The sequence below is a fragment of the Pagrus major genome, chromosome 13, assembly GCF_040436345.1.
Source record: "Pagrus major chromosome 13, Pma_NU_1.0".
In the NCBI taxonomy this organism is placed as follows: domain Eukaryota; kingdom Metazoa; phylum Chordata; class Actinopteri; order Spariformes; family Sparidae; genus Pagrus; species Pagrus major.
The window spans coordinates 20856757-20883096 of record NC_133227.1 but is presented as its reverse complement, the minus strand read 5'-3'; the positions used below and the strand labels follow the sequence as shown (position 1 = coordinate 20883096).

General features: G+C 39.5%; 1 protein-coding gene across 1 annotated transcript in view; it reads left to right on the top strand.

The window, feature by feature from the left end:
• The window catches only part of LOC141007694 (rho GTPase-activating protein 26-like), a 97565-nt gene that overhangs the window by 33178 nt on the left and 38047 nt on the right, over positions 1–26340 (top strand). Inside the window, exons 2-12 of the mRNA XM_073480079.1 lie at positions 7372–7467; positions 9318–9379; positions 10245–10316; positions 15250–15351; positions 15453–15563; positions 16033–16137; positions 17856–17985; positions 18487–18587; positions 22101–22195; positions 24222–24300; positions 26101–26137. Coding sequence (XP_073336180.1) covers positions 7372–7467; positions 9318–9379; positions 10245–10316; positions 15250–15351; positions 15453–15563; positions 16033–16137; positions 17856–17985; positions 18487–18587; positions 22101–22195; positions 24222–24300; positions 26101–26137 — 990 coding nt within the window. The remainder of the gene's footprint in view (positions 1–7371; positions 7468–9317; positions 9380–10244; positions 10317–15249; positions 15352–15452; positions 15564–16032; positions 16138–17855; positions 17986–18486; positions 18588–22100; positions 22196–24221; positions 24301–26100; positions 26138–26340) is intronic.

The window sequence follows — 26340 nt, the reverse complement described above, 5'->3', positions numbered from 1 at the left end:
GGACATCGTTTTTTTTGCTTATAATAAAACATGATGAGCACTTTTCACAGCTCCGATGAGCGTTGTCCTCACCCACAGGACTGGAGCTCGGCTAACATGAAACATACTGTAGGTGGAACTGTGCGAACAACATCTTTATGGACTCAAAGACGTAGTCTGAAGCCACATGAATGAAATTCAACTCAAACGCCACATTTTTCTGTCTGTCGAGGAACAATGGCAACCGCAAAGCAATACGTACACTGCGCCATAAATATCTTTTGAGATCAAAAGTAAAAACACTACACTAGAATCATTTCATCTAGCCTGAGACTTGGAATATGCCGATCCATTGTTCTTTAAATATAGCCAGTCTAGGAAGAAACATCCCGTTAAATTATAGGATTTTTATGAGACGGACAATTTCACAAAAGTTAATTCATACTCATACAAATTTTACAGTCTTCTTCTGTATGATTGAGTTCACAAAATTCCTTTCCTTTGCTTGGCTGCTGGGTCATATAAAGAATCAGATGAGAAGACTGAAATCTGTCTTTGTCCCCGCAGATGAATGTGTGTGATGGTGTGTGTGTGTGTGTTTGTCCGACATGATGAATAGGGTTTCTATTCACATGCTCGTGGAACAAAGCTACTGCAGAGTCCAAGCTACTGCTGGATATCCTGTTGATATCACACAGGCCCATTCTTTCGACTGTGTATGTGTGTGTGCGTTTGTGAGTTAATACACATAGCAGCCGTTGTACAGTGCCGCTGCATGGCTGTGGTTAATTACAGATTCCTTTTGTGTTGCTTACAGTGCTGTGTGTGTGTGTGTACTGTGTATGTGTGTGTGTTTTTTCCCTGTGCTTTTGTGAGCAGGACGCCTCATTCCAGCAGCATCCAAGCCACTGTCCCTCAAATGTCATAATGAAATTGCGGACAGAGCATGTGACTGGCATATTCAAGGCTGACAGGATTCCCCTCGTCAGTGTTGCTACACATGCGAGCAGACCCTCTTTAAGACACATCACAGTTCAATGGGTTCAGGAGGAAAAGTCATTTTGCTTTAATTTTCAGTTAAGTCATGACATTTCTTGCATTTCTAGTAGATGGAGATGATTATTGTAGTTGATGACCCCGGTCTGTGACATTGTTGAAGGATACAATACCTGTGTTTTACAACTTGGATCTTATTGCTGCAGTCGTTGAGGCAAAAGTAACAAAAGTGAGTGTATATGAGTGCAAGATAACTTATTCATTCATTCATTCAGGTCTCAAGTTCCTGTGTTGGACTTGACACTGTTTGTTTATTTGTGTGTGTGTGTGTCCATTGGGTTTTGTCGTGAGCTCAGGAGGAAGCGAAAGAAGGAAGAATGGGGGGAATTTTGTGGTACAAATGCGAGAGAAGAGGGGAAGAGGACAGAGAGGCGAGTGTCAACAGGGTCATTTATTTATAGCTGTCACTGTCCTTAGCTGTCCTTCCTGCCTGTATGCGAACACACAGATACAAATGCATGCACGCTCAAATAGCAGTGACACCATAGCATCTTGCATCTGGGAACCCCCGACAATGTGTCTTTTATCTTTCAGCTGCAAATCTGATATTGCATATTCAAGATATTTCAAATGTTTTCCATGTAACTGGTTGATTTTTATCACTTAAACAACAGACCTACGCAGCGATACCAGTGATGGAATGTCTCTGTCGCAGCAGGGGCAAGATAATATATAATTCACTTTTGTTTGTACATTTACTCACATGAACTGTGCACATTGATAAATATGCCTAAGTCTAAATGGGCTAGTCAAAAATAGCCAATGTCAAGATGACTCTGTTGCCTTAGGGTTAAGACACTGACCATGAGCTGCTGTCTCCACGGTTTGAGTGCAACTGGGAACCTTTGATGCATCTATCTCTCCCTCAATTCCTGTTATCTCTCTGCTATTGTCTGCAATAAAGGCCCAAAAAGGTACTTATTATAAGTATCCTTAGGTGCAGTTTCTGGGATTTAGACGAACCAACCCTTTATCACTTAAAGACAGAAATGGCTGCTGCAATTAGTGGATATCAGATGTATGCCTTTGAGATGATCAGTGATGCGTAGGGCTGCAACAACTTTATTTTCAAGATAAATCATCCATATAATATCAAATAAATAATGAGAAATGCCCAATGTGACAGTAACGTCTTCAGATTGCTTCTTTTGTCCAACCAACAGTCCAAAACCCACAGACTTTTCATTCACTATCATAAATGACAAAGTGAAGCAGCAAATCCTTACATTTGAGAAGCTGAAACCAGCAAACGTTTGACACTTTTGTGTGAAAATGAAACTAATGATCTTTTGATTGACTAATCAACTAATCATCACAGCTCTAGTTAACATAGGGCCTGAATCACTGCATTAAAATAACTACCATAAATGGTAAAGTGTGCTCGGTACATCTCTAAGTTGACATTCTCTTACACAAAAGCTTTTCTGGACAATGTACTTGTTGTGGCATGTAATTCCTTCTTTGTTTTATGTCAGTTCATTTGTGTTGGCAACATCTTACAGAATCACGAACGCCAACAATGTGCTTTTAATTTAGAAACACAGTTGGAGTGAGCCGAGAGCCCTGCTTTGGGCCGATGTGTGCACAGACGTATGAACGAATGTGTTTGTCCGATTGCGGCGCTGTTGCCAGCATCTATTGAGAGAGTGGCTACGGGGAGCTATATAACATGCATGATGTATCTGCATGTATGAGCCAGAAAATCTAATGTTACCTCATCACATCTTTGGCCAAAATGTACAGTGAGGCGTCCTCCAGGGGCGAGTAAGCTAAACACAGATGCATGCTTGTGAGTTTGTTCTTCATTGCGGTTTTGCAGTAATTGTTTTCGAAAAGTGGAATAAAGTCATGCTTCACAATGATCTGGGTATTTACTGAGTGTGCCAGCAGAAATGGAGATGAACAGTGTAAGTACTTGTGGTATATAAATTAAACTTTGACCTTGTGAAATTTGAAAGGGTATTGTCTTGTTAGCAACACTGTCACATAAATGACAAACAATGATATGAACAGTAATGCAATCTTAATAGTTTCTGCACACACCGCAACAGGAAGGAAGGAAGGAACAAAGAACAAATCAGCCTTGTATATATTATTACCCATAGTGTCGAATGGGTTGTATTATGATGCAACAAGACTGCAAATTAATACAAACCATATCCAGAATGAAGTGCAAACATTTTAAAATGATGCTCAAAATGCTCAGGCCTGTGAAAAATGACTAATCAGAGCAGGGAGGGAGGGGGCCCTTAAAGAGACAGTAGCGAAAACAGAGCGTCTCAGACGGGGGGGAATACAGATCTGCTGCTTCATGGGACAGAATGAGAAAACTGATGTTTTTTTGAGAATTAAAGCATGTAATGCTATTCTAGTAGCAACTGAAAATAAACTTATGAACCTAAAAATGAGCACGAAATGTCTCCTTTAACTGCTAGACACAAGATGTCAGAGGGTTCAGACAGAGGATGACTAAAGGTGCTGCAGCATTTCACAGTATGAGAATAATAATATATATATATTTTTTTAACATTAAAGCATGTCAACATTTTCTAGTAGACACCCAAAATAAAAGTGTGAGCAGGGCTCACAACCACAGGCAGCACAACCACAGCCAGGCCAGCGGGTAATGAAACTGGGTTATGCAAGAAACAAAATGTCCACAGCAACATGTGTAAATTACTAAGAAAAGGTATATTTCTGATTTTTCTTTCAAGCATGTGAGACAAATACTTTGAGACATCAGAATTTAACAAAAAATGTAAGTATTGATAATCCGTAAAGACTATTTCTGGGTTTTGTTGAGCCGTTTTTTTAAACGAACACTTTAAAGTCATCATATGCACGATACAGACTGGAAACTCACTTTTTTCACAGTTACTAAAATGTTGGCAACATATAATCTTGAGTCAGCTAGCTTGATTAGCAGGAAGCTGATCATAGAAAAATAACTCTACACTAAATCACATCACACCTGTAATAAGAGCGTAAAAACAGATAATGATCCAGCAAGGGCTTCTGAGGTGTAGATCAAAGATGTCTTGGTCAGAGATCTGACAAAATAGCGGATGTAACAAAGTTGAACAGGGAACTGTGGGTTGCTACAACAAACTGAACCCAACTGCTGTTGGCAGAACAAAATGTATGAAACGATAAAACGAAGCAGAAGCGGGTCGCACGGTTACTATTACAATACACATCTGATCACAAACTGATGATATATGACAGTGTAAGTATATCTGAGGCCTTCTGTTTTCCTACTCTTTGGTCTGTGGTTGGTTTTTGATGTTTATGATGGAGAGCGTGCAGAGTGTGTCTGGAGCCAGAGTGAAGAAATTAACAACGACAGGCACGTTTCACTCACAAGGTGCTGAGAGGAACTGTCGGTGGCAGAAAGCAGAACGAGGCCAAAAATAAGAGAGCAGGGAGGCAGGAGGGAGGAGGGCAGTCTGAGCAGGACATCGTGCCTGTTTATACCTGTTGTCAGTGCAACCTCATTTGCTAATATTCCTACGTAAGGCGGCTGGTTTTGATGATGAGAGTGAAGCGTCGACAGCAACTTTTGAAATGATGATTCTCCATCTTCAGTCGGGGGTCCCAAACATTCAGCTACACTGAATAATTATTAACAAGTACCGTACAAGAACACCCTGATATGTCTGCAGAGCTTCCACTCGGTTGTTGAGTCACTGCTAGTTTCTCACAGATGACTTTGCCAGGTGCTGACATGTCTGGCTTTCAAAGCTGTGGATTCACAGAGAACAGCTTCAAAGGACAAACTCTGCTTTCAGAACAAGAACATGCTGTCTCAGACAGGAACACAATTTAATTTGCTTAGCAGTGGAGAGCGATGGTACAAGTGAACAGAACCTGTTGTTGTATAATTTGCTATTTGGCTCATTGCTGTAACTCCTCAGAATATCCAGGCCACATGAAAGCTGTGTCAGACTTGTGGTACTTTCTTGTTTTGCTGGCTAAGATTGATAAATCCAAATTTTTTTTTAGGCAGTGGGAACAATAGTAGGATTTTATGATTTCCAGCACAGTCCATATTGTTTTAATCTCACTTATGAGTTTTCGTTCCCCCACTTTGTGATAGTTTTCATTTTGTTCTAATGTGTCACAACCTAAGACTACTTTTGTTGCATGAATACAGTGTTCTGGGAATATTAGAAAAAGTCCCCCCTCCAGTCAAAGATCTGTTTCCATTCTAGTTCCTACAGCTGAACGTTTGAGCTTCTCTGTGTAGAGTTTGACACTAAAAAGCTGTTGAAATGCAGAAATTTTCTCTGTGCTCATTGAAAATATGATTGTCAGTGGTGTGCTTACAAGCAGAAATAGTTTGGAAGTCAATCTTGTTCCAATGTGTGTTGTGCAAGCTTAAAACCCTAGTTCACATACACTGAGAATGGACATTTTGTGTCCAGCACTTAAAGGCAACATTATGCTCATTTTCAGGTTAATATTTTTATTTTAGGTGCTAACAGAATACTTGCTTAAAAATGCTTTAAAGCTCAAAACATGCATCAGTTTTCTCATACTGTCCAGTGCTGCAGCACTGTATTCCTCCTCTGTCTGAGATGCTCTGTTTTAGCTCCTGTCACTTAAAGGCCCCTCTCCCAAATACCCAGTCTGCTCTGATTGGTCAGCTCACACACACCTGAGCCAGCACAGCTCACTGTGACTCCAGTCAGATGTGTCGTGTTTTCAGCTTCCAGTAAGATTCACTTCTACTGTGAATATATAGAACATATATGTATATATATATGTATATGTATATGTATATATATATGTATATGTATATGTATATATATATGTATATGTATATGTGTATATATATATATATATATATATATATATATATATATATATATATTTATATTTATATATATATTTATATATATATTTATAGAATATATAAATTACTCTGTAAAAACCCACATAAATTATGCAAATGTGTGACATGGTGATGTAGTGGGATGTCAACAAGTCTTGGAATTAATGGCGGGACTACTGATGAGGAGTTATGTTTTGTACAGTAAGGAGTTGTTGCTTCTTTAAGGATTTTAATGTGGTAATTACTTATTTTTCTTCCTAAAAAAACATGTCAGACATACTGTATATTAGTGATTTTTTTTATATATGCTTTAATGCATGTGAGGATAGGATCTTAAAGCATTTTTTTCTTTACTGGACACTGGTTCTGAAAAACCACCGTTTATCCTTCAGGTTCAAGTGTGGTCTCAGTTTGGTCATACTTCAGATATTCTGACACTTCGGAGCCAGCATGACTCACTGCCGACTGACGTCCTACCACTGTCTTCTGAGTCTTTCTGAGTCAGTCCCAAGAGAGAAGGAGGTGTATATGTGTGTGTATGCCAGCATGTGTGTGTGTGTGTGTTTTTGGCAGCAAAATGCAGGAGCTGCTAGGCCGGTGTTTTATGTCTCCGACTGGCAGGCTGCAGCGGCTCTTTCCAAACGCACACACACACACAGATCTGCACAGAGGACCTGTGGTATTTACATAAACATGGCCAATTACACTCTGTCACTCCGTCTGTCTTCTCTCTCTACACTCCCTGTCTTTTCCTTGACTTCCATCTGTATTTCCATGAGACTCTTGATCCATCATCCCTTTTCTTTCCTTTCTTCTCTGCATCTTTGTCTGGATTTTTCTTTCTTTTTTGACATGGGAGTAAAGGAATAATCCATCATTTTAAAGTTGATATAACTCCTTGATTCATTCTGTCTAAGTGTCAGGATAACATGCAAGTTCCCGGTTGTTGCTTCTCAGAGTCGATCTTGTGCATGTGGCCGGTCCAGCAATAGGAAATGTAGTTGTGAAGGTGACCCTTCCTTGAGTTTAAATGGAAGGGAAGCAGAACTCGCCGCAAGTGTGCTCTCCTAGGAGCTCTTAGCGCCTCATGTATTATTCGAAAGGCGTCCATCTGTCCGAAGCTCTTCACTGCTTCACTTGGCTAATGTGCCTCAAGTTAAATGGAACTTTTTGCACTTTTCACAGGCGCACACACACAAAAAAGCCTCCACACAAACGTAGGAGCTGTCAGCCTTCATCACTAACGCCACTGGGGTTCCACTCACTTACCCGCTTGTCCACATTTAGCTTCTTTCCACTCACTCTCACTTCCAGTTACTGCATAAAAATCCGGACTGAGATTCATATTTTTTTTACATGGGCATGTTTTAGACCTGGTAACTAAAGTTCAAAGTAAGAAGGTGATGTGAAGTTGCACTCAAGGATGAAATATTGCTTTTGCTATGAGAGCCTGCTGTCTCTAAACCTAACGACCTCTTTTTCTTTTCTCTCTGTTCTCTCAGGTCTGTCAACGGCCAAGAGGAAGTTTGCCGACTCTCTCAACGAGTTTAAATTCCAGTGCATCGGAGACGCCGAGACGGATGATGAGATATGCATAGGTGAGCTCGCTGATATGAAATCCGATATATTCTCTGTACAGACGGAGGAGGGCCTGTAAATAGACATCAGACAATGCTCTCTCGTTTACAGTCCCTGAAATAGAACAGTCGTATCAGCGATGACTCAACGGCCAGCTTTGTTTTCAGTGCTGTTACATCGGAAGCCATAAATATCAGTCTCAAATTATGCCTCTGCCTCGAATCTGTTCATTATGGTTTTTTTTTAGTCTCTAAGCTTATTACGAAAATCATATGAAAAGTGGGTTTTAGTGCCAGTCTATTCCCTGACTTTGCCTGAAGAAGAGTTAAAAAGGAGACCCATTTAAAGCCTTTTTCAGCAACCAGTTAACAGTTAAGTGGTGGTGAAACTGAACAAAGTGAGACATATTGTTTGTTGGCAGTAAGCCGAAATAAATTCAGCAAATTTCAAACTTTCGCACTTGGGGGAAATCAAATTATGCTGTGATTATTCGTCTATAAATAAGTCGCTTTTTCTTGTGAGTGAAGTACTTTTTTCACATATGCAGTAGACCTGCAAACACACTTTAATGTGTAAAATCGGTGGGGTTACCCTTTAACTACCCCCACTACCAATTGCTAACTACTTTTATAAACTTCATGTTGACCCAAACCTAACTTAATATATTCAAACACTGTTGTAATATTAGTTTCATAGCTCATGAGAATATGATTCTTAATTCATGAACTCATGCAGGCCTTGCGGAGATCTCTCTGTCGCCATCCAAACAGTTTGCTGTGAAACATGCGGCGGTCACCACACCCTCTCATGCTGCCTGGCTGTGTCTGTGCAGGCTGCAGCTCTTCACTGGCCTGACCCACCCACTGCTGTTGTTTAACTAACACCAGCTATCTTTCCTGAACAGCTTGCAGCTGAACTGGGCTGCACGACGGCAGGCACTGTTGTTCTCAGGATATTCATAGTTACATTCATATCAAAACTAATTTCTTCTCTCTGACACAATAATGATTTCACTCCAAAGGGATCTACAACAAATCAAATTACTTTTATTTCCTGAAAGAAGAAATGAAATGTGTCCCTAAATAGCCTCTGATAGATTAAGTAGGTCGATATCATATGTGGTCATCTGTTACTCTCTAGGGATCACATTTTTATTATTCTGAGAATGTGTGATTGAGCTCACTGAAAGGTTTATGAAAGGATTGTGCTGTTTTTAGTGCATTCCTTGAATAGTCCTGAGGTTCTGCTCCTTTATAGTTGGACCTAACTTTAAAGAACAAGCTCCTGTAGCTTGAAGTTTAATGTTAAAAAGCAGGGAGAGTTTAATTGTGTGTTTTTTTTTGTATGATGACTAAGGAATAAACTCGGGCTCCGCTATGTATAATTTTTTCTTTTAACATGCCAGTGCACATGCTGCACGTGCTCACTATGTATGTGCCCTCACTGTGTCTGAAAACTGTGTGTGTGTATGTGTGTGTGTGAAGTGTTGGACAGGGCTGGAGGCAATTGAAGTGGAAACTCTGACCCGAAACAATGTAGCCATGCCTCGCCTGCCAGCGAGCGGGGAAACGAGCACCGAGCTGTGCTCGCTGTGAAAGCACCATAGAAACGAACCATATAAATTGCGGTTTCATTTCCAGTTAATTACTCTGCTGTGTCATGAGTTTAGAACAATTTGTGAGACGTCCAAGAGCAGAAACAAAGCTTCATCCCCGCCGCCTCGTGCCAGCTTTTCTTCAAACACTCCCTGTTTCTGTCTGCATGTACTTGTGTGTCTCTCATCATAGCAATTGGAAATACCAACTGTCTGTCCCTCTTTCCAATAATCTCTTTTATGTGTCACCTTTTTTTTTCTAACATGTGTCCTCAGCCAAGTCTCTGCAGGAGTTTGCAGCGGTCCTGCAGAACCTGGAGGATGAGAGGACACGGATGGTAAGTGACCCAAGAAATTGTAAGACATATTATAGGTGGATGGATGGAAGGAACGGAAACAGATGAGAAACAGAGTATCAACCGAGTAAAACGCGTCAATGTGCGCACATGTGATGAAGGGAAATCCTCACTGGTTAGCTGACTGAAGTTTAGTCATTTAACTTAATCAAAACTGTAAAAACATTTGTAAATCATTCTCTACAGCAACTTCTGACCCATAATTTCAGGCTTAAATTAAGGGCTTCTGGTTAGTCCTGCCCAGAGCCCTTGAGTAGGGAGAGTCGCGACAATGGAAGTTCAAAATGCTGATCATCATGTGATTCACGGAAACTTCAGATCATACCAGGAGGTTCTAAGTGGGCAATTTAAATGCATGATTACAGAGAGAGCTGTTTGGCACTTCTTAGTTAATACATGATTTATTGATCGAGTCAGTATTTGGAGCCAACTTCCTTGAACTACTGAGAGGCTCCACGATCCTCCATCGCTTTAAAAAATGGCCCAGTGGAGTAAACAGGGATGATACTACTCTCTCTACTTCAGGGCTCTGGGAGACAGATGATTTAGTTGAGTGAACAGAGATACAGATAATGGTGTACTCGCTCATCCCTACTCATTACTCAGCAAATGTTTTGATGGCTGATAGGGCTGACCTCTTTAAGTCAGTTAGTCAAAATGACTGGTGGCTTCGGATTGCGTGCCCCTATGACCCAGGGAACGGTTCTAGTTTGCCATTTTATTTGAATATCCTGAGTATTCATTATAATTTAAGAGAAAATTTTATGAATAATGTTTGAATTTAAAAAATGTCTCTAATGCAGTGATGTTTACTTGCTGGCTTGTGATGTTACGTGTGTGTCTCCAGATCGAGAACGCCAACGATGTGCTGATTATGCCTCTGGAGCGGTTCAGGAAAGAACAGATCAGCGCAGCCAAGGTGAGGAGATGACCGTGTACAGCTGCAGCGCTGGTGACAGAAATGACTTAATGTACACGTGCACTGTGCATCAGTATTGATATTCTGGCAGGGAAACATAAATCAGTAAATCAATAAAACCCTGTTAGTGCTGATGCAGCTGTTAGAGGACCACCGTCCTAAAACGTACAGTTGATGCTACACTAATTCTTCTGTTTAGTTAAAAACATCACAATTTATTATTATTATTTGTACATTTGACTGTTAGGCAGTGACAAATATTATATCTGTACATCTGGGTTAAATAACCCATACAGTTTGTGGTCACTGTATTGTATAATTTCCCTTGAAATTAGTTTTTTGTACTTCTCACCTGGCTTTTATTAAACTCTTGGCACATATTGAAGTTCCAGTGAAATCCTCCTTAATGCAGGATAATTACAGTAAATCCTTGATAGTATCAGATTGCAATTACTTTGACAGACGTTCCGATTGCAACAGGATTCATGATTAGTGTGAATGATCATTTTTTGCATCACAATTTTCATTTTCACTGTGTTTTCACAACGTTTTCATACATCTGGAAAACAAGATTTGGCTTGGGCATCTCTGCAGCTGCAATGTTTATCATGTCAGTCAATTGCCTCATATTGACCCTGCACCAGGATCATTTGGGAAAGTCATTTCAAGATCGGCATGTAATAAAAAGCTATAGTATAAATACATATAGAGAATATTTAGCGCGTGTCTCGAGGTCTCCTTCCTCTCCAGTGATGGTCCGTGAATGTCTGTCAAGGTCTGACCCACCACTACATGACCTGGATAGGAGATTAGAGGAATACATAATCCTGCCATCAATCACTGACTCCTGCTGGGGGGTCTCACAGGCCAGCGGGGCTCCCTCATGGCACGGCCGGTGTTGTTTTAGTGTGTCAGTGTGTATAAATCTTTTTGTACCTTGACTGAAGGCACAGGAGGGTGTGGAAACACCGAAGATGAAACAAACTAAGGAAGATGTTAACTCAAGATTATGTTTATTTGGTGTTTGTTTTTTTTTAAATTTGCATTTGAGGCTTTTAATGACAGATTCTACAACATTTAAAGTTAAAGGATAGGATAGGTATTATACTGTATACTGTAGTTTTTGGGTAATCCATTGCCTCATGAAAAATATCCCATGTTTCAATATTCAAATCTCCTTACAGCAGCAGATCATAGTGCATTTACCCTCTGCAGTCATTAGCCATAGGACCTAGATGAGTAGCCGCGGGGGTTCCCCTGATACATGCAGCATTAAACATGTTGTATCAGTGTACACTCTGGTAATCCATCCCCTTATAGCAGGTCATGGTTTGATTGTAACATGGTGGCCAGATTAAGAAGTGAACGCATAATCTGTGCGGTCAGGTCACCATGAGCGATGTCCTAATCCCAGTTTAGCCCTAAAAGAACTGACTGCATCTTCGGCTGGCACAGTTTCACCTTGTCCTAATGCTCCGGGGCCGTCACGAGGGGAGTTAGTGAGTGGATAAAGAACAGAAGAAATATGTTTAAAACTGTTTATTTAAGAGAAAATTTTAAAAAGGCAGAGACGGTAACTTTGTTTGTCAGCAGGGTTTACACCAAAACTACTGAACGGATTTCCGTGATGCAGGATGGGTGTCGGCCCCATTACCTTTTTGTGTGGATTCGAATAAAGAGATGGATCCAGAAATTTTGTCTTACTTTCTTAAAAAGTTCGCTGTCAGGGTTGTTGTCGTCTTAGCAAACTTCCTGCCTGTCTTCTAGTTAGCGATCCCCTCTGTCCTCTCTACACCACCATGTGAAAGCACAGCGGTATTCACCAATCACAGCAGCAAACAGGAGGACTTCTGTGGAAGTCTCAAAAAAGTATCGCACAAGTGATTCAATCCCTTCAGCTTTCACTGCACACTGAAAGCCTAAAAAGGGAACATTTGTTGCTAAGACCAACATGAAGCTGGCGACTATAAAGAACCGAGAGCTGCTGATGTGAGGCCTGTGTTTGTAAAAGAAAAGCAAATACATCAGTCCTGCAACAACAATAAAACCCTTCCTGAACAAATACGTCCAACATAAAGTCTCCCAATGATTTGAAAGAGGTGTCATGAAGACTCTATGGCAACATTTTGTAATAACCATCATTAATAAATGGTCAATTTATAGTTAATTTAACTTTAGGTAATAGTTATTTCACAGTTAACGAACAATGAAATCCTTGAAAAACTTGGAATTTCAAAGGTTTATAAACATCAGTTGCATCTTTATAATGGAAATCTGAGTCATGTTGATAGATGAATGACACAGTATTTGTCAACCATTTACAAGTATTATAAACAGCAGTGGCAACTTTACAATAAACAATTGCTTAATGAATGGTTTAATAAGCGTTTGAGTGTGTTAACAGTGAAATAACCGTTTACTAAAGTTTAATTAACTCTTATTAATGATGGTTAATATAAATAAACACATAAATATGAGCAAAATGAATTCCTTACATTAAAAACTAAATGTAACTTTTTAGAGAATAGTGATAATATTCTGATTTGGTCACTTTGTTGATGCTGCTTCTCTGAAGGATAATAATAAAGTGTATTTCCTTCCTGTTAGAAACTTTGGTACTGTGGGAAGCTAAAAAAAAAAAAGCACAGATAAAGTGAATGTTTACAAAAAGTTTCATGCCATGTGCTGCTCGAGGGAGCAGGCAGGGAGTGATGATGAGTTTCAATGGGACCTCCAAGATACTGTTGACATGACGGAGCAGTGGAGTGAGGAGTCAAACTTGTTTGTAGCTGTGATGAGGCAGTGTGGTGATGGGGCATGATCCTGTATCAAAACATTTCATCACTTTAACTCTGCTGGAAAAAAGAAAAATCATCAGTTTGTAAACATACTGTGGGGAGATTGCCACCTGCTGGCCGAGGATGGAAGTTACTTAAAATAAACATTTAAATGCCCCTTCAACTTTTTCACCAAAGATTTGGTAAATAAAACAACAATGAAAGACAGAAAACACAACATTTATACCGGCTGTGTGATTTGTAAATGTAAATAGAGGAAGTATGCTTCCTTTAGTTGATTTTTCAAATGTTTTGTGATGTTTGTAGTGTCGTGTTTTAGTTTAAATTACATCATGAAACCCCAAAAAAAGGTCACACAGGAGAGAGCTGCAGCAGCAGTCTTTTCAGACATGATGTTCTCAGTGAAGAGTATTAGGCAGACTTTTAACAGAGGCCTTGTTGTTTAGAGGGACGTTCATCATCTCTGATGCGTTCTGCAGCTGCTGTCTATTCCTCTTCTGGCCCTGAGGACTCTTCTTGCTGTTGAAACTGGCTTGGCAATGAGACACCTGTGTCATGTGACAGCGCCAGGGGTCGACGTTATGAGCTCAGACTGACGAGGCAATAATTTGTTGTTTTCTCTCTTCGGGGAGTTTTATTTCCGAGATGAGTTGGAAAAATTAATTCACACAAACTCGAATAACCCTACAGGAAGAATAGCAAATCCAGTGAATTGAATACATGACGGATGAAGACGCTGTATCTGTCTTTTTCTGTAAAATGCTGTAACCTTGTCTAGAAAAATGCTATATAAATAAAGTTTATTATCATTATTATTATTATTATTATTATTATTATTATTGTTAAACAATGAAATATTGTATATTTATATAATGAAAATATCAACTATTAAATTGATAGCCAACTACTTTGTTAATGGATTAATCCTTTGTAGTCATTTTTTAGGAAAACATTTGCAAATATTTTGATTTCAGCTTCTCAAATGTGAATATTTCCTGGTTTCTCCACGGATTATCTTTGGATTGTGGATAAAAGCAAGACATTTGAGGACGTAACCTCGGGCTTTGGGAAATACTGATCAACATTTTTCACCATTTTCTGACATTTTATAGACCTTACAACTAACCTATAATGGAGAAAATGATAAATGGACTAATCGATAATGGAAATAATTGTCAGATGCAGCCCTAGTGTAAGGGTAAATGTCAGAAAATAGTGAAAAATGTACCACAATTACAAAATTTTACATTTATATTAAACAAAAAAGTTGCAAGGCCTACTTGGTAAAAGACTTAATTCACTTAAATGAAAAAGTTAATTTGTTACTAGTAATCATATAAAGGTGATTGTCTGAATTTGTCAATACGTCCACTGTTTTTGAGCTTCTGTGTGAAGCTCCAGAAGCTCCAGGGTTACAATATAAGTCTGGGATAAAGAAATGCAATAATGTTAACAGGCAGGGGCAGATGTACAGTAATAATACCCCAGGGCCTCCCACCCTGATCTGCCCCTCCTCTGTTTATGTGTTCAACTTTCCACTCTTGTCTCCATCTCTGTCTGTCTTTACTAATATCCGTATCTCCCCCTTCAGCTGGCTTGAATCTGTTTAAAGTTACTGCAACACAATTAAAAAAAACGTTCAGAAAAGAAAAACTAGTAGGTGTTTTTCTGTTTCTTCTGTGTCTCATGATATTCTTGAACACATTTTTTCTGAGTGTTTTCCAGCCCAGCAGTCTTAAGAAACACACACCCTGCTCTATCTGTCCCTGGTTAATCATCCATCCATCTATCTGTCTGTCTCTGATGTCCGTGATCTCAGCTCTGATGAAACAGTCTGTTGTTTAATAAGCAGCTGTGCTACCCGGGAAACAATTTCCTGCTGGACTCTCTTAGAAAAATATTATGTGAACGCTAAAAGAAATTCACATTAAGTGATGTCTGCCTCGCTTTCTTCGGCTCATTCAGTTTTTTTATTCCAACTACTCGCCGGCTGTGGTTAATTGCAGATGGCAATCACTGACAAATTACCTGTAAACACCACGTAAAGATGATGAGAATTGGTCAGGAGTGGAATCAGCGGAGATGAACTGTGATTATTCTGTCACATTAATTGTTTTTTGTTTCATTTGTTACAGGAAGCCAAGAAAAAATATGACAAAGAGACCGAGAAGTACTGTGCAGTGCTGGAGAAGCATCTTAGCCTCTCAGCGAGGAAGAAAGAGTCACATCTACATGAGGTAAGATGTTGTGTCAGAGTAAACACGGATTGATGATATTTCTCATGTTTTCCCGTGAGTGTCAGTCTGTCAGTTTCCTCGATTTCCTTTCCACGTTGCAGGCGGACAATCAGGTAGATAACGTACGGCAGCATTTCTACGAGGTGTCTCTGGAGTACGTCTTCAAGGTGCAGGAGGTCCAAGAGAGGAAGATGTTTGACTTTGTGGAGCCTGTAAGATCTTGTTTTTATTCTCCCTTTCTTTTTTGTCCTTGTACACTTGTCTTTTTCCCGAAGTTGCAGACATGCTTTGATTCAGAGATGGTCTGTATTACACGTACACACCCAGTAGCTCCTCACTACAACCAGAGTCTTCTGTTGTTGACAAATGGTGGTTTGGAGGCTTTGGTGTCTTGCTCGAGGGCACCTCAGTGGTAGTTGTTGGGGAAATTAAGTCAATTGGTTGCACATACACCACATAAACCAGACCAGGAAAGTACAACGTAGTCTAATCCACTGCCTCTATGTCTTCAGTGCCCTGCTAAAACTCAAAATCTTAGTATATTTGCCTAATTTCTAGTCTTTATTCCATGCATTCTTCTTCCTTTTCAAAACTTGCCACCCCTTCTCTTTTTCCTGATCGTTATCTCCGCCTATTCTTCCGTCACCGACGTTACTTTCTTGCTGTTTTTGTCTCCCTCAGTTGTTGGCGTTTCTCCAAGGCCTGTTCACCTACTATCACCACGGCTATGAGCTTGCAAAGGACTTCAACCACTTCAAGACTGATCTCACCATCAGCATACAGAATGTAAGGACACACATACACAAAGCATGAGGTCTCAATGCATTAAGCATTATCTTCAGCACTGCACATAAATACTGTATACATTAATGCCTTAAAAGAAATTTAAAAAATGATTTTTAGAAATGAAAACTATGAATAAAGTTGTCAAAATTGCAGACTTGGGGCTTCACTTTCTTAATTGTAATCTTTACCTGAAAAGGCCGGTTCACCCACAATGATATTTTGAAGCATCCATGTTGAAAGTTCAAAGGCCGTCTAAATCCGGGGTCGTTCAGGTCGGCCTCATTAGCAGACAGGAAACATTTCAGAAGGTAGAAGATGTCTCGGAGGGAAATAATCCTCCAAATGTGAAAAGGCCACAGGCTAAAAGGAATTCAAAGGTCAAAGAGTTACTCACAGTGTCATCTGAAATTCTGTTTGATACCTAGAGGACACAAAAACACTTCTGAGGCTGAACTGGAGTTTGTAATTTTGTTTTCAAGTGAGTTTAGTTTCAGTTAGTGTCCAGACTGAGTTTCCTCATGTCAGGTTAGTGTACATTGTTTGAAAATGTTTAACTTTATTTAAGTCTTAGTTTTTTGATATTATGATATGGGAGGAATTTGACAGGGGCAAGATTTAGGAAGTTCAGAACTGGTATCACTTGACTCACAGTCATGTAGACATCCCAGTCTCAATAAACATATATATACAGTATATGTACGCACCAGTGCCTCCTCATGCTTGTTGTGTTGACAAATTTGACTAGATTGACGAAGACTAAAACTAAAGACATTATCTGTATATTTTTAATTAATTTCAGTTAGTTTGTAAGAAAAAATGATAATAACTTTATTGATATGGTACATTTAAAAACAGTTCAAAAACAGTCAAGCCAAACCAGGAAGCCACGTGTAAGGAGAAGTTAAAACAAGAAGGCAAAGCAAAATGCAAATACAAAATGTCAATATTAGTACGTACATGTAAAAGGAATTAAAGTGATAAAACTGGCACAATCACAAAAAAAGCAATGCAAATAAAGAGATAAATCAATAAAGGACGATAAGAAGACGGCATCACATCAGACAGAGGAATTAAAAAATGATAAGCAGATTTAGAACAAAGTAGTTTTAGTGTTCAGTTTAGTGTATTTGAGAAGGGATGGTGCAAATTATTGAACACATGGTAATACATGAGTAAAAATGCCAGAATTAGACAAAAGGCTGTTACTGTTTGTAGTGCCATGGCTAGGGTGTTAAAAAGGCTCCTTAAAATACCACAAAGCAAAAGGAAAAACACAAAAAACAAAACAAAATAACACAGGGAATGCAGTTTTTATAACTGGGAAAAGATAGACAGTTGTTAAGAAAAGTAAAACCAGTAGTGACATATACAGAACATATAGAATGACACAATAATAAAAGATCGATAGGTGTTTAGTGGCCTAATGAATACACTGATGTTTCAGTTGGTTTATTTATTTTTATTTGAGTTAGTAAAAAGATTCATCACACCTTGTTTTAGCTTTTAAACTAAAATTCTTACATATTTATTACATATTGCACCTTTTAAATATTATAACTATGCACAGTATACAGTAGTTGCATCTCTCGCTTTTTAAAAAAATATATTTCTAATTTTGCTGGATTACAGGTTGGTATATGTACTGCTGTTGTTTGTTCAGCACACTCAGGATCAGACAGAAAGGCCTAAGGCGTGTGCTTCTCTGCTCGTGTTTACAGACAAGGAACCGCTTTGAGAGCACGCGGTCAGAGGTGGAGTGTCTGATGAGGAAGATGAAGGAGAATCCCCATGAACACAAGAGTGTGAGCCAGCACACCATGGAGGGATACCTGTTTGTCCAGGAGAAGCGTACGTATCATCGGCCCACCTCTGTCTGTCCGTTACATCTTACAAACGAGGGCAAAATTCAGCAGCCGTTAACAGTGTTGCTGCAGCATGGAAACATGAATGACTACATGAGTGGGTGGGTGTGTGCATGTGTGTGTGTGTGTGTGTGTGTGAGGACCAGTACGTGCTGGCTCACACACACACACACACATGCAAACACACACTGTCAGAGCGGCAGAACAAACAAACCATAATGAACCTGCCGTTGATGAAGTCAAGTCTGATCCGTTGGAGACGTGACAGGAGCTCTGACCACGTGTGGTTACCATGGTAACACCGAGCACTAAAGCAGGCATGACTAAGACTCATCTTTTTTTTTTTCTTTAACCCTGTCTCCCCCTCCTGCGTCTGTCTCTGATGTTCTCTGACCACTTGACTTCATCGTTTCCTCTTGTCTTTTTGTTTTAAACCTTCTCCCTCTTCATCTGTGTCCTTTTCTTGCTCCTCTCTCTCTCCCCTCAGGCTCATTTGTATCTACCTGGGTGAAGTACTACTGCACATACCATCGAGAGCCCAAGAGGGTCACCATGGTGCTGTTTGACCCTAAATCTGGAGGGAAAATGGTGAGTGGATGTGGCCATTTAATACACTGACAGAGGTTACAATTTTCAGACAGGAGGAGGTTTTTCATAGCTCTAAGGTCAGTTGGAGGACACCATTCCCCACACTCATGCACCATGAGCCATGGTATCGAGATCCCGCCCATAAATCCACCCGATTTGTTAATCACGATGTCTAACTCCCCTTTTATGGCATCCAATGAGAAATTAAAACCAAAATGAGCACTTGAACATACATCAGTGTGATAAGAATGACCGGAAATGATTATATTTGATGTGCATCTTCGTGAAAAAGTCTAGAGTGCTCAGGACGTTCAAAAAAAATGTGATGAAGGTGCTCTTTGGGGGGAACACAGAAGTTCAGATAAGTGAAAAATCCAAGGCTGTTGTGCTGCTCGGCACGGGTTGCTACTCAGCTAATTTTAAACATGCATTGTCAATGTTTTCCAGTATTTCAACATGAAAAAGCCATCTAAATAAAGGCTTTTTAACTGTTTTTTGCCAAAAGAGTGCCGTTGATTTCTGTCTTTTGTGATATTTGATGTGATATTTGATTTTCCCCATCCACAAGGGGGGCAATTGACATGTTATGGCTTCACTTTTGGGGAGCTGTCATGTGTACGTTGACTGATCGAACACGAGACAATATATGGCAGCAACCACCATTTTTAAAAATGTGTAAAACTTTTTCTCTAGCCTTAAAAATGGAACTCAAACATAAATGAATGAACCAAAACTTCAATCTTCATTAAGCGTATATGTGATGGGGGAAATAAAACATGAAGCAAAAAATAAAAATCTTCACTAGCAAGCAATTTCGAAAGAAAATCAAGGAGGTAAAGCAGCATAAGCCTCAACAACCAGATGGTACGACACACTTGACGCTATCCTTGCCCACTGACCGGCATACCGTATGCTGGTAATACAAGCACTTAATATCATTTCTTACAATTTTATTTTTTTTTGTATCTCTTTTACTCGCTCAAGGTCTTTTAAATGAATTATTTTATTTATTTAATTCTACCAGACAAGTCAGACAAAATGCAAACAAATCAAACACACAGTTGCGTAAACACATTAAACCCAACGCCAAACCATGTTCCTGATGCTCCAGAGCCCCACATCACTACATACACATAAACAAATTTAATGTGACAGAAATCGTTGGTGAGACACAACAAAAATAATAATATGATAAACAATAGAAATAAATCATATTACATGAGTGTTAGAAAGAAAAACATACAAAAAATATGATAAAATGTAAGTTACAAATACATAAATATATAAGTAAACTATATATTCTGTAATATGGGGTCAGGAGTACAAAACTACAATATCAATGTTGTACATTTTTTCTATATCGTTTAAAAACGGTCTCCATGTGGCATAATATTCCTGAACACACCCTCTTGTAAATTCTTACAATGTTACTAAAAAAAACGAGGCATGCATTGATCTTTATACCAGCATAAACACACACAGTCAAGCGCACGCCACATGCTTAAACACACAGGCACACACTTATTTTGTGTGTCACTTCAGCCTATCATCATGTTGTCTGATTGCAGTTGGTTCTCACACAGTTCATCCCACTGTGCCGCTCTCCAGCTCTTATTAACACGCTCCGCTCACCGCTGAGCTCCACAAGCTCTCGCCCCGCACTCCAGTATATTTTGTGTATTTTCCCCAACACACAACTTGATGTCAAGAGACATTTCCAGGAAAGCTACAGTGGAGATTTGAGAGCAGAAAACTGTTTTAAATAATCAGCCGAAAATGTCAAGTTTTGCGTCAGTCCTTCAGCATCGAGATGAGGAGCGATTTTGACTCCGTGTCACGGCAGCGCACACTCATACAGGGAGAGGGGGAGAAAAACAGTTTCTCTCACAAGGGCAGCCACGATAGCTGAGAGCATAGCATCGCCGAAGATGCTGTGAGTAAGCAGCGTGACTCCAACTATTTTCTCGAAAGTGTTATCTGTTATCACCCTCTCTCCGCCTACATACTGCATAAGCTGATGCAAGTTCAGGCCTGTTCTGAAGGAGCGTTTTGAGTGGTTAACTGAGGTAAAAGTAGAAACACTTAACATCGCAGAAAGATCAGCATGATGAGTGTATGTCGGATGGTAAACATTGTGCTTTTATCACGCAGTATCTGTAAAAAAACACATGCATGAAGTAACACGTGTTCTGAAAGGCTTCTGTAGGAACTCACACACCCCTGTGTGTGGGATGAAAATACTGTGTGAGCTTTTGTGTCAGAGCGAAGTTAAGTTCAGTTCCTGCCAACATGCTGTGGTCTTCTGGGGCTTTGACATGTGCGTGGTGAATTTAACTCAACATTAGTTCAAATGTGGTGACCTTCTGTTTTTACCGTCGCCTGTCGCTATAACTTCTGGGAGAGAGTCGGGGAGTGAGGGAGACGGCTGGCAAACGTGACTAAACACAACGTGGAGAAAACTTTTAAACACTTCGTCCGTGAACATTGCTGCCTGAGTAAATAGATGTACATTAGCATTTGGTGGTTGTTGAATGATGAAGACAACAACTCCCACAATCCCATGCTACTTAGGTCTTTTGTTTTGAGAGACCCCTAGAAGCAGAAATGACATACTTTGTGTACAAAAACTTACTAAGTATTCATCAGTTGCTCTCACGAAAGTATTATGAGGGCCTCAGATTTAAGACATTTTCCTGAAAATCAATTTGAGCCTTCTTTAATATCATTTTTTTCTGTTATACAACCTGTGGCATGACCCAAATTGTCCATGTGGACATGTGAATATAACCTTAACCACATTTGTGAAGAGGCTAATATTACATGAGACAGCACAGGTCACTTATATTTTCCCATAAAGAAAGACTTGACTTTATATTTACTTGTATTTGCTGATGCTAAAGAGCTGAGTGTTTCATGGACAGTGTGTGTCAGCTGTGTGATTTATTCATTTATTTATTTTGTGTGTATTTTTTAAAATTATTTTTTCTTTATAAGTCCTTGATTATTGAAGCCTTGGGAACTTCTATCATGTTTGACTGTTGCCTGTGTTGATGTTGTTTTGTAAAATGTGTGTCAAGATGGAAACCTTGTCTTCTACTGCAAACGAAATCCACCTACATGTACCAAAACAGTAACTTGAAGCTGAACAGTGTTCAGTCTGTGATGAGGCAAAGCTCAAATCGTTTCAAGTGCTTATAAAACGACAGGATGTAACACCAACGATCTTCCTATTCATACACATTTTCTTAGTTTCAAGCTTGTTTCTTGTTCAGTTCCTGTGGAGATTCGTGTCGTTGCCAAAACGATCTTAATGTGCTCATTATTATAAAAATGCAAAAAACTGACCTTTAAGTTTTGGTTAATCTGTCAGAGTTCTCAGTCTTGTTGTATGCAGAACAGTAGATTTACGTGCAGGTTTACACCCTACATGCTGTACTGCATGTATCAAAATACTATATATACTAAATACTACCATGATGATTTTTTTTCTCTCTTTTACTCTCTCTTCGTCAGGGAGACGAGGAGAGCTTCGTCCTGAAGTCGTGCACCAGGAGGAAGACCGACTCGATCGAAAAGAGGTTTTGTTTTGATGTGGAGGCTGTGGACAGGTCAGTGAGTGTGTCATTTGACTGCATTTGTCTTTGTTTATACAATGTTGTACTTTATCTCACGTTATCTCTTATTCAGGGTCCAAACTTTGTCGTCTATTAGTCCTTAATCGGTGTAAATCAACAGCCATGCGCTCCTGTGTCTATGTTTAAAGGCATTTCATTTGCAGCTTTTCTGCTTGATTCTCACACCTCCAGAATATTGTTGAATTCTAGGGAATGTAGCCAGAAAGGATTTAAATACTGTCTTTGTTATAAAAAGTCAAGGGAATATCACCAGTGAATCCATCTTCATATAACAAATTACAGCTACACTGCTCTGATCAGCCATCAGTTTTTTACATATACATATAGTGTGATTACAGCTAACAGCCACATGGGGGGGTGGTTGGACCTGAAGATGGGACATCATGGCTGTGTGTCCTCACAGGCTCTCCCCCCTGTGGTGCTTCACTTCCTTCCCTCCTCCTCCTCTTTCCTCCTCCTCTTTCTTCTTCCCTCCCTTTACACTCCTACTCAACTTCAGCCTTCCCCCATCCAAGCAGCTCACCTTGGCACCATCCCCTCCTCTTGTTTCCCATTCCCCCATCGTGCCTTTATTTATATTCCTGGTGTGCATGTGCATCTGGCGCTGTTTGTTTGTCTCTAAAGTGGTTGAAGGGAATGCAAAAGCAAGCATAGACTTTCCTCTGAGGGTTCGCTTACACACAAATTTAGTGTTGTTGTTGCATAGATTTGCATAAATACCTGTGATGAGGTCTCTTTAGTAAACGTGTTTGTTGCTCTGTGTGTGTGTATCTACTCATGTAAAGAATGCGGCCATACATACTGTACATGAGTGTGTTTGAATGAGTGTGATTGCATGCCAGGTAGTGTGTCAGGATTGAAGGACAGTGTGTAGATCAGTGTGTGTGTGTGTGTGTGCATGTGGAGGAGTTTGTAGTGCTGGGGAGAGGGGCAGAGGAAGGTGAGATAGGGAGAGTGATGGACTAAATAAGACGGATTGGAAACCTATAGAAGTGTGTGTGTGTGTGTGTGTGTGTGTGTGTGCGTGTGTGTGTGTGTGTGTGTGTGTGTATACTGGAGGTTGCCTATATCCAGTGGTGAAGGATGTAGTCGGATCAAGTAAAAGTAATACCACTCTGTAAAAAAACACTGCATTACAAATTAAAGTCCTGCTTCTAAAATGCTACTTATAAAAGTACCATCAGTTGCATCATCAGTCATCAGTCAACTAATGACAGTTTTCATTATGGATTAATCTGCAGCTGATTTTCTCGGTTAATCTACTTTACATCAAAACTTTAAAAAGTGATTCTGGAATAACTGATAAATTGGGGACATTGTACTTCAACTTAAATCGTTGAAGATGAAGAGTGGAAGAAGAATAATCAGTGATCAAAATAGTTAACTAACCCTAACCCTACATTTTGTTGTCGACGACTAATCAGTCGAACAACTAATCATTTCATCTCTAATTTCATCTACAGTGGATTAGTTTAATCCACAGCAGCGCGTCATGTTTTGTAAGCCCTTTTTTGTTTTTTGCAAGCAAACTGTTAATTGGTGGAGTAACTAGCAACTACAGATGTCAGATGAGTGTAGTGGAGTGAAAATTTTGGTATTTCACTTTGAGATGCAGAGGAGTAGAAGTATAGAGTAGCATGAGTTGAAAGTATTCAAGTTCCTCAAACACATACTTAACTACAGTACTCGAGTAAATGTGCTTTATCTTACTTGGTGAGTTTTCAGGCTTAATTCGTTGTTTTTTTAACGATCCATTTATAAAAACTGCTGATACAGAAGTCACACTTCTGCCACTTCTAAATGAATATGCTTTGTGAGTATTTTCAATTAAGTAGGGATTTTTGCTTTTTTAATGGACAAATATCTCAATTGTTTACATGTTTGCGTTCTTATCTTTCTGTGTTTGGCATTTAACGGACAATGTCTGCCACTGATCTTGATATTTGATAATGTGAGGCTAATGTGCCTCGCGTGTGTGTGTGTGTCTGTGTGTGTGAAGGTCGGGAGTGATCACCATGCAGGCTCTGTCTGAAGAAGACCGCAGGTTGTGGATGGAGGCCATGGATGGGAGAGAACCGGTAGGTTACCACGGTTACCAGTTTGTCCTTAAGTGTGAGGGAGAGAAAGACAGAAAGAGAGGGACGACATGTTAGCATGTTAAAAATAAAAGAATGTGAGAAGGTTAGAAGAGAAAATCAATGTGTGGTGGAGCTCCATGGATTAAACAACCCAGTCCTATCACCAGAATTAAACAAAATGTGTTCCTATTTTCACCTGTCAAACGTAGGCTACTGACATTTCTGCAAAATATGTGATATCACCTTCACATTACATGTTTATGACCTGCCCTTCATATTGTGAGGTGAAGGGAACGGTGGTGGAGTTAAACAACAAAGCTGCCAATGTAGTGACAGAGGTTCAAGGCTGTGTTTCAACATTTGTAAGTGTGAAACCACTGAATATCTTTAAGGAGACTTCGGGGTAAGATTTTTTTGATAGAATGCTGGGACATCTCCAGTGTTCATGTTCATGGCTACAAAACCAAGTGGCTTAAGTTAGGTGTCTTAAGCCAAAACATGATCTTTTCCTAACCCTGACCAAGTGGTTTTGTGCCTAAACATAACCAGATCCTAAGAACAGCATTCTTACAACATAAAATAGAAAATTTCCCCATAAGAAACAAGTTCAAACATAAAGGAATATGAAGTTTTGACATATCCATGGTTTGCAGAAACGTACACTGTCAACATTTATTCTGGCGACTGGGTTGGGATACTGTACCCAAAGATGGCGCCTGTTCAGCCAATTGCTCGGCTAATGCATACCTCAAATAAGAGTCTCGCTTCCTGGTTACTTCAGGGTATGTGGCTTTGAAAGTTTCACAAAGATTAAACCCACTTGGCTTAAAAATAAACAATACAGAAAGTAATAATAACTGACCATATTAATAGCTGGAGGTGTCCTGTCAACAATTTCAGAGATGTCTCTTTTACAGTGGTGGTCAATGGGGAAAATGCTTCACCTCTATTGGCCAGTGGGAAAAATTGGTAGCAAGGCTGAGACCTTTGAGCTGCCAGTGACTCTTGACAAACTGTATGCAATTATGTCCCTAATAGGAATGTTGACTGACAGCCAGTCTCAACACTTTCTCTAAGCCTCCTTAATATGCATCTTTTTTTCACCCCGAGGCTGGAAGAGTATGTCAGCGCTGCTTTCAACACTCTGCATACTATTTAGTCACGTTCATGTCCAAACACCTCCCTCATCCTCGTGTCTACATTCAATCGTGCAAAGGTAATCGGAGTTCATAAAGCCACCGCAAGCTCGAACAAGCAGTTGCTGAGCTCAGGCGATCCGAAATGAAACAAGAAATGTTGACATTTGTGTTTCACCGGAGCTCATCCTACCTTTGTTGATGTTGTTAGACTTCCCTCTTCTGTGGCTGCTACTGTACCTCCACCTCTATAGTCTATATAAAGTCACCACTGACGGCAGCTATGCAATCCAACCATGCCAGGTCAAGGCTCAAATCCAAGCTTGAATACACACAGTCACAGATGGATTTAGATTTGCTGATTTTTCTATGTAAGTCAGATTGTTGTTATTTTAATGTGCAATTCCATCTTTATGCTGTAAACATGTTTGTGTGTTAAATTAAGCTCAGGCTTGAAAGTTTACACAACCACCCAACCTAAACAAAATGTTCTCATCATTACCGTGGAGACTGAAGTTACATTAAGACACATGCAGACAAACATTTAATGAGCTGCTGTTTTTATATGTTGGTTATAAAGGTAACAAACAAATATATCCTGCCATTATTAGACTTAGTTGTGAATCATTTTCTAGCTAAAGGAGCTCTATTGTTTAATCTGCAGGTGTACAATCTGAACAAAGACAACCAGGCTGAAGGCAGTAAGTACTTTTAATTGGTATCAATTCCCTGTTTATTCAAGGTTACATTATCATTTATCTTTATCATCTAACTTTCTGTATCGACAGGGTTAATGTTAGATTTTTATCATTTATATATAAATGTTTAAAAAAACATTTTTAATGTTCTGTCGCTGTTTTAAATTTTTTTTTTTTTTAATCTCATTTTAGGATTTGAAACCAAT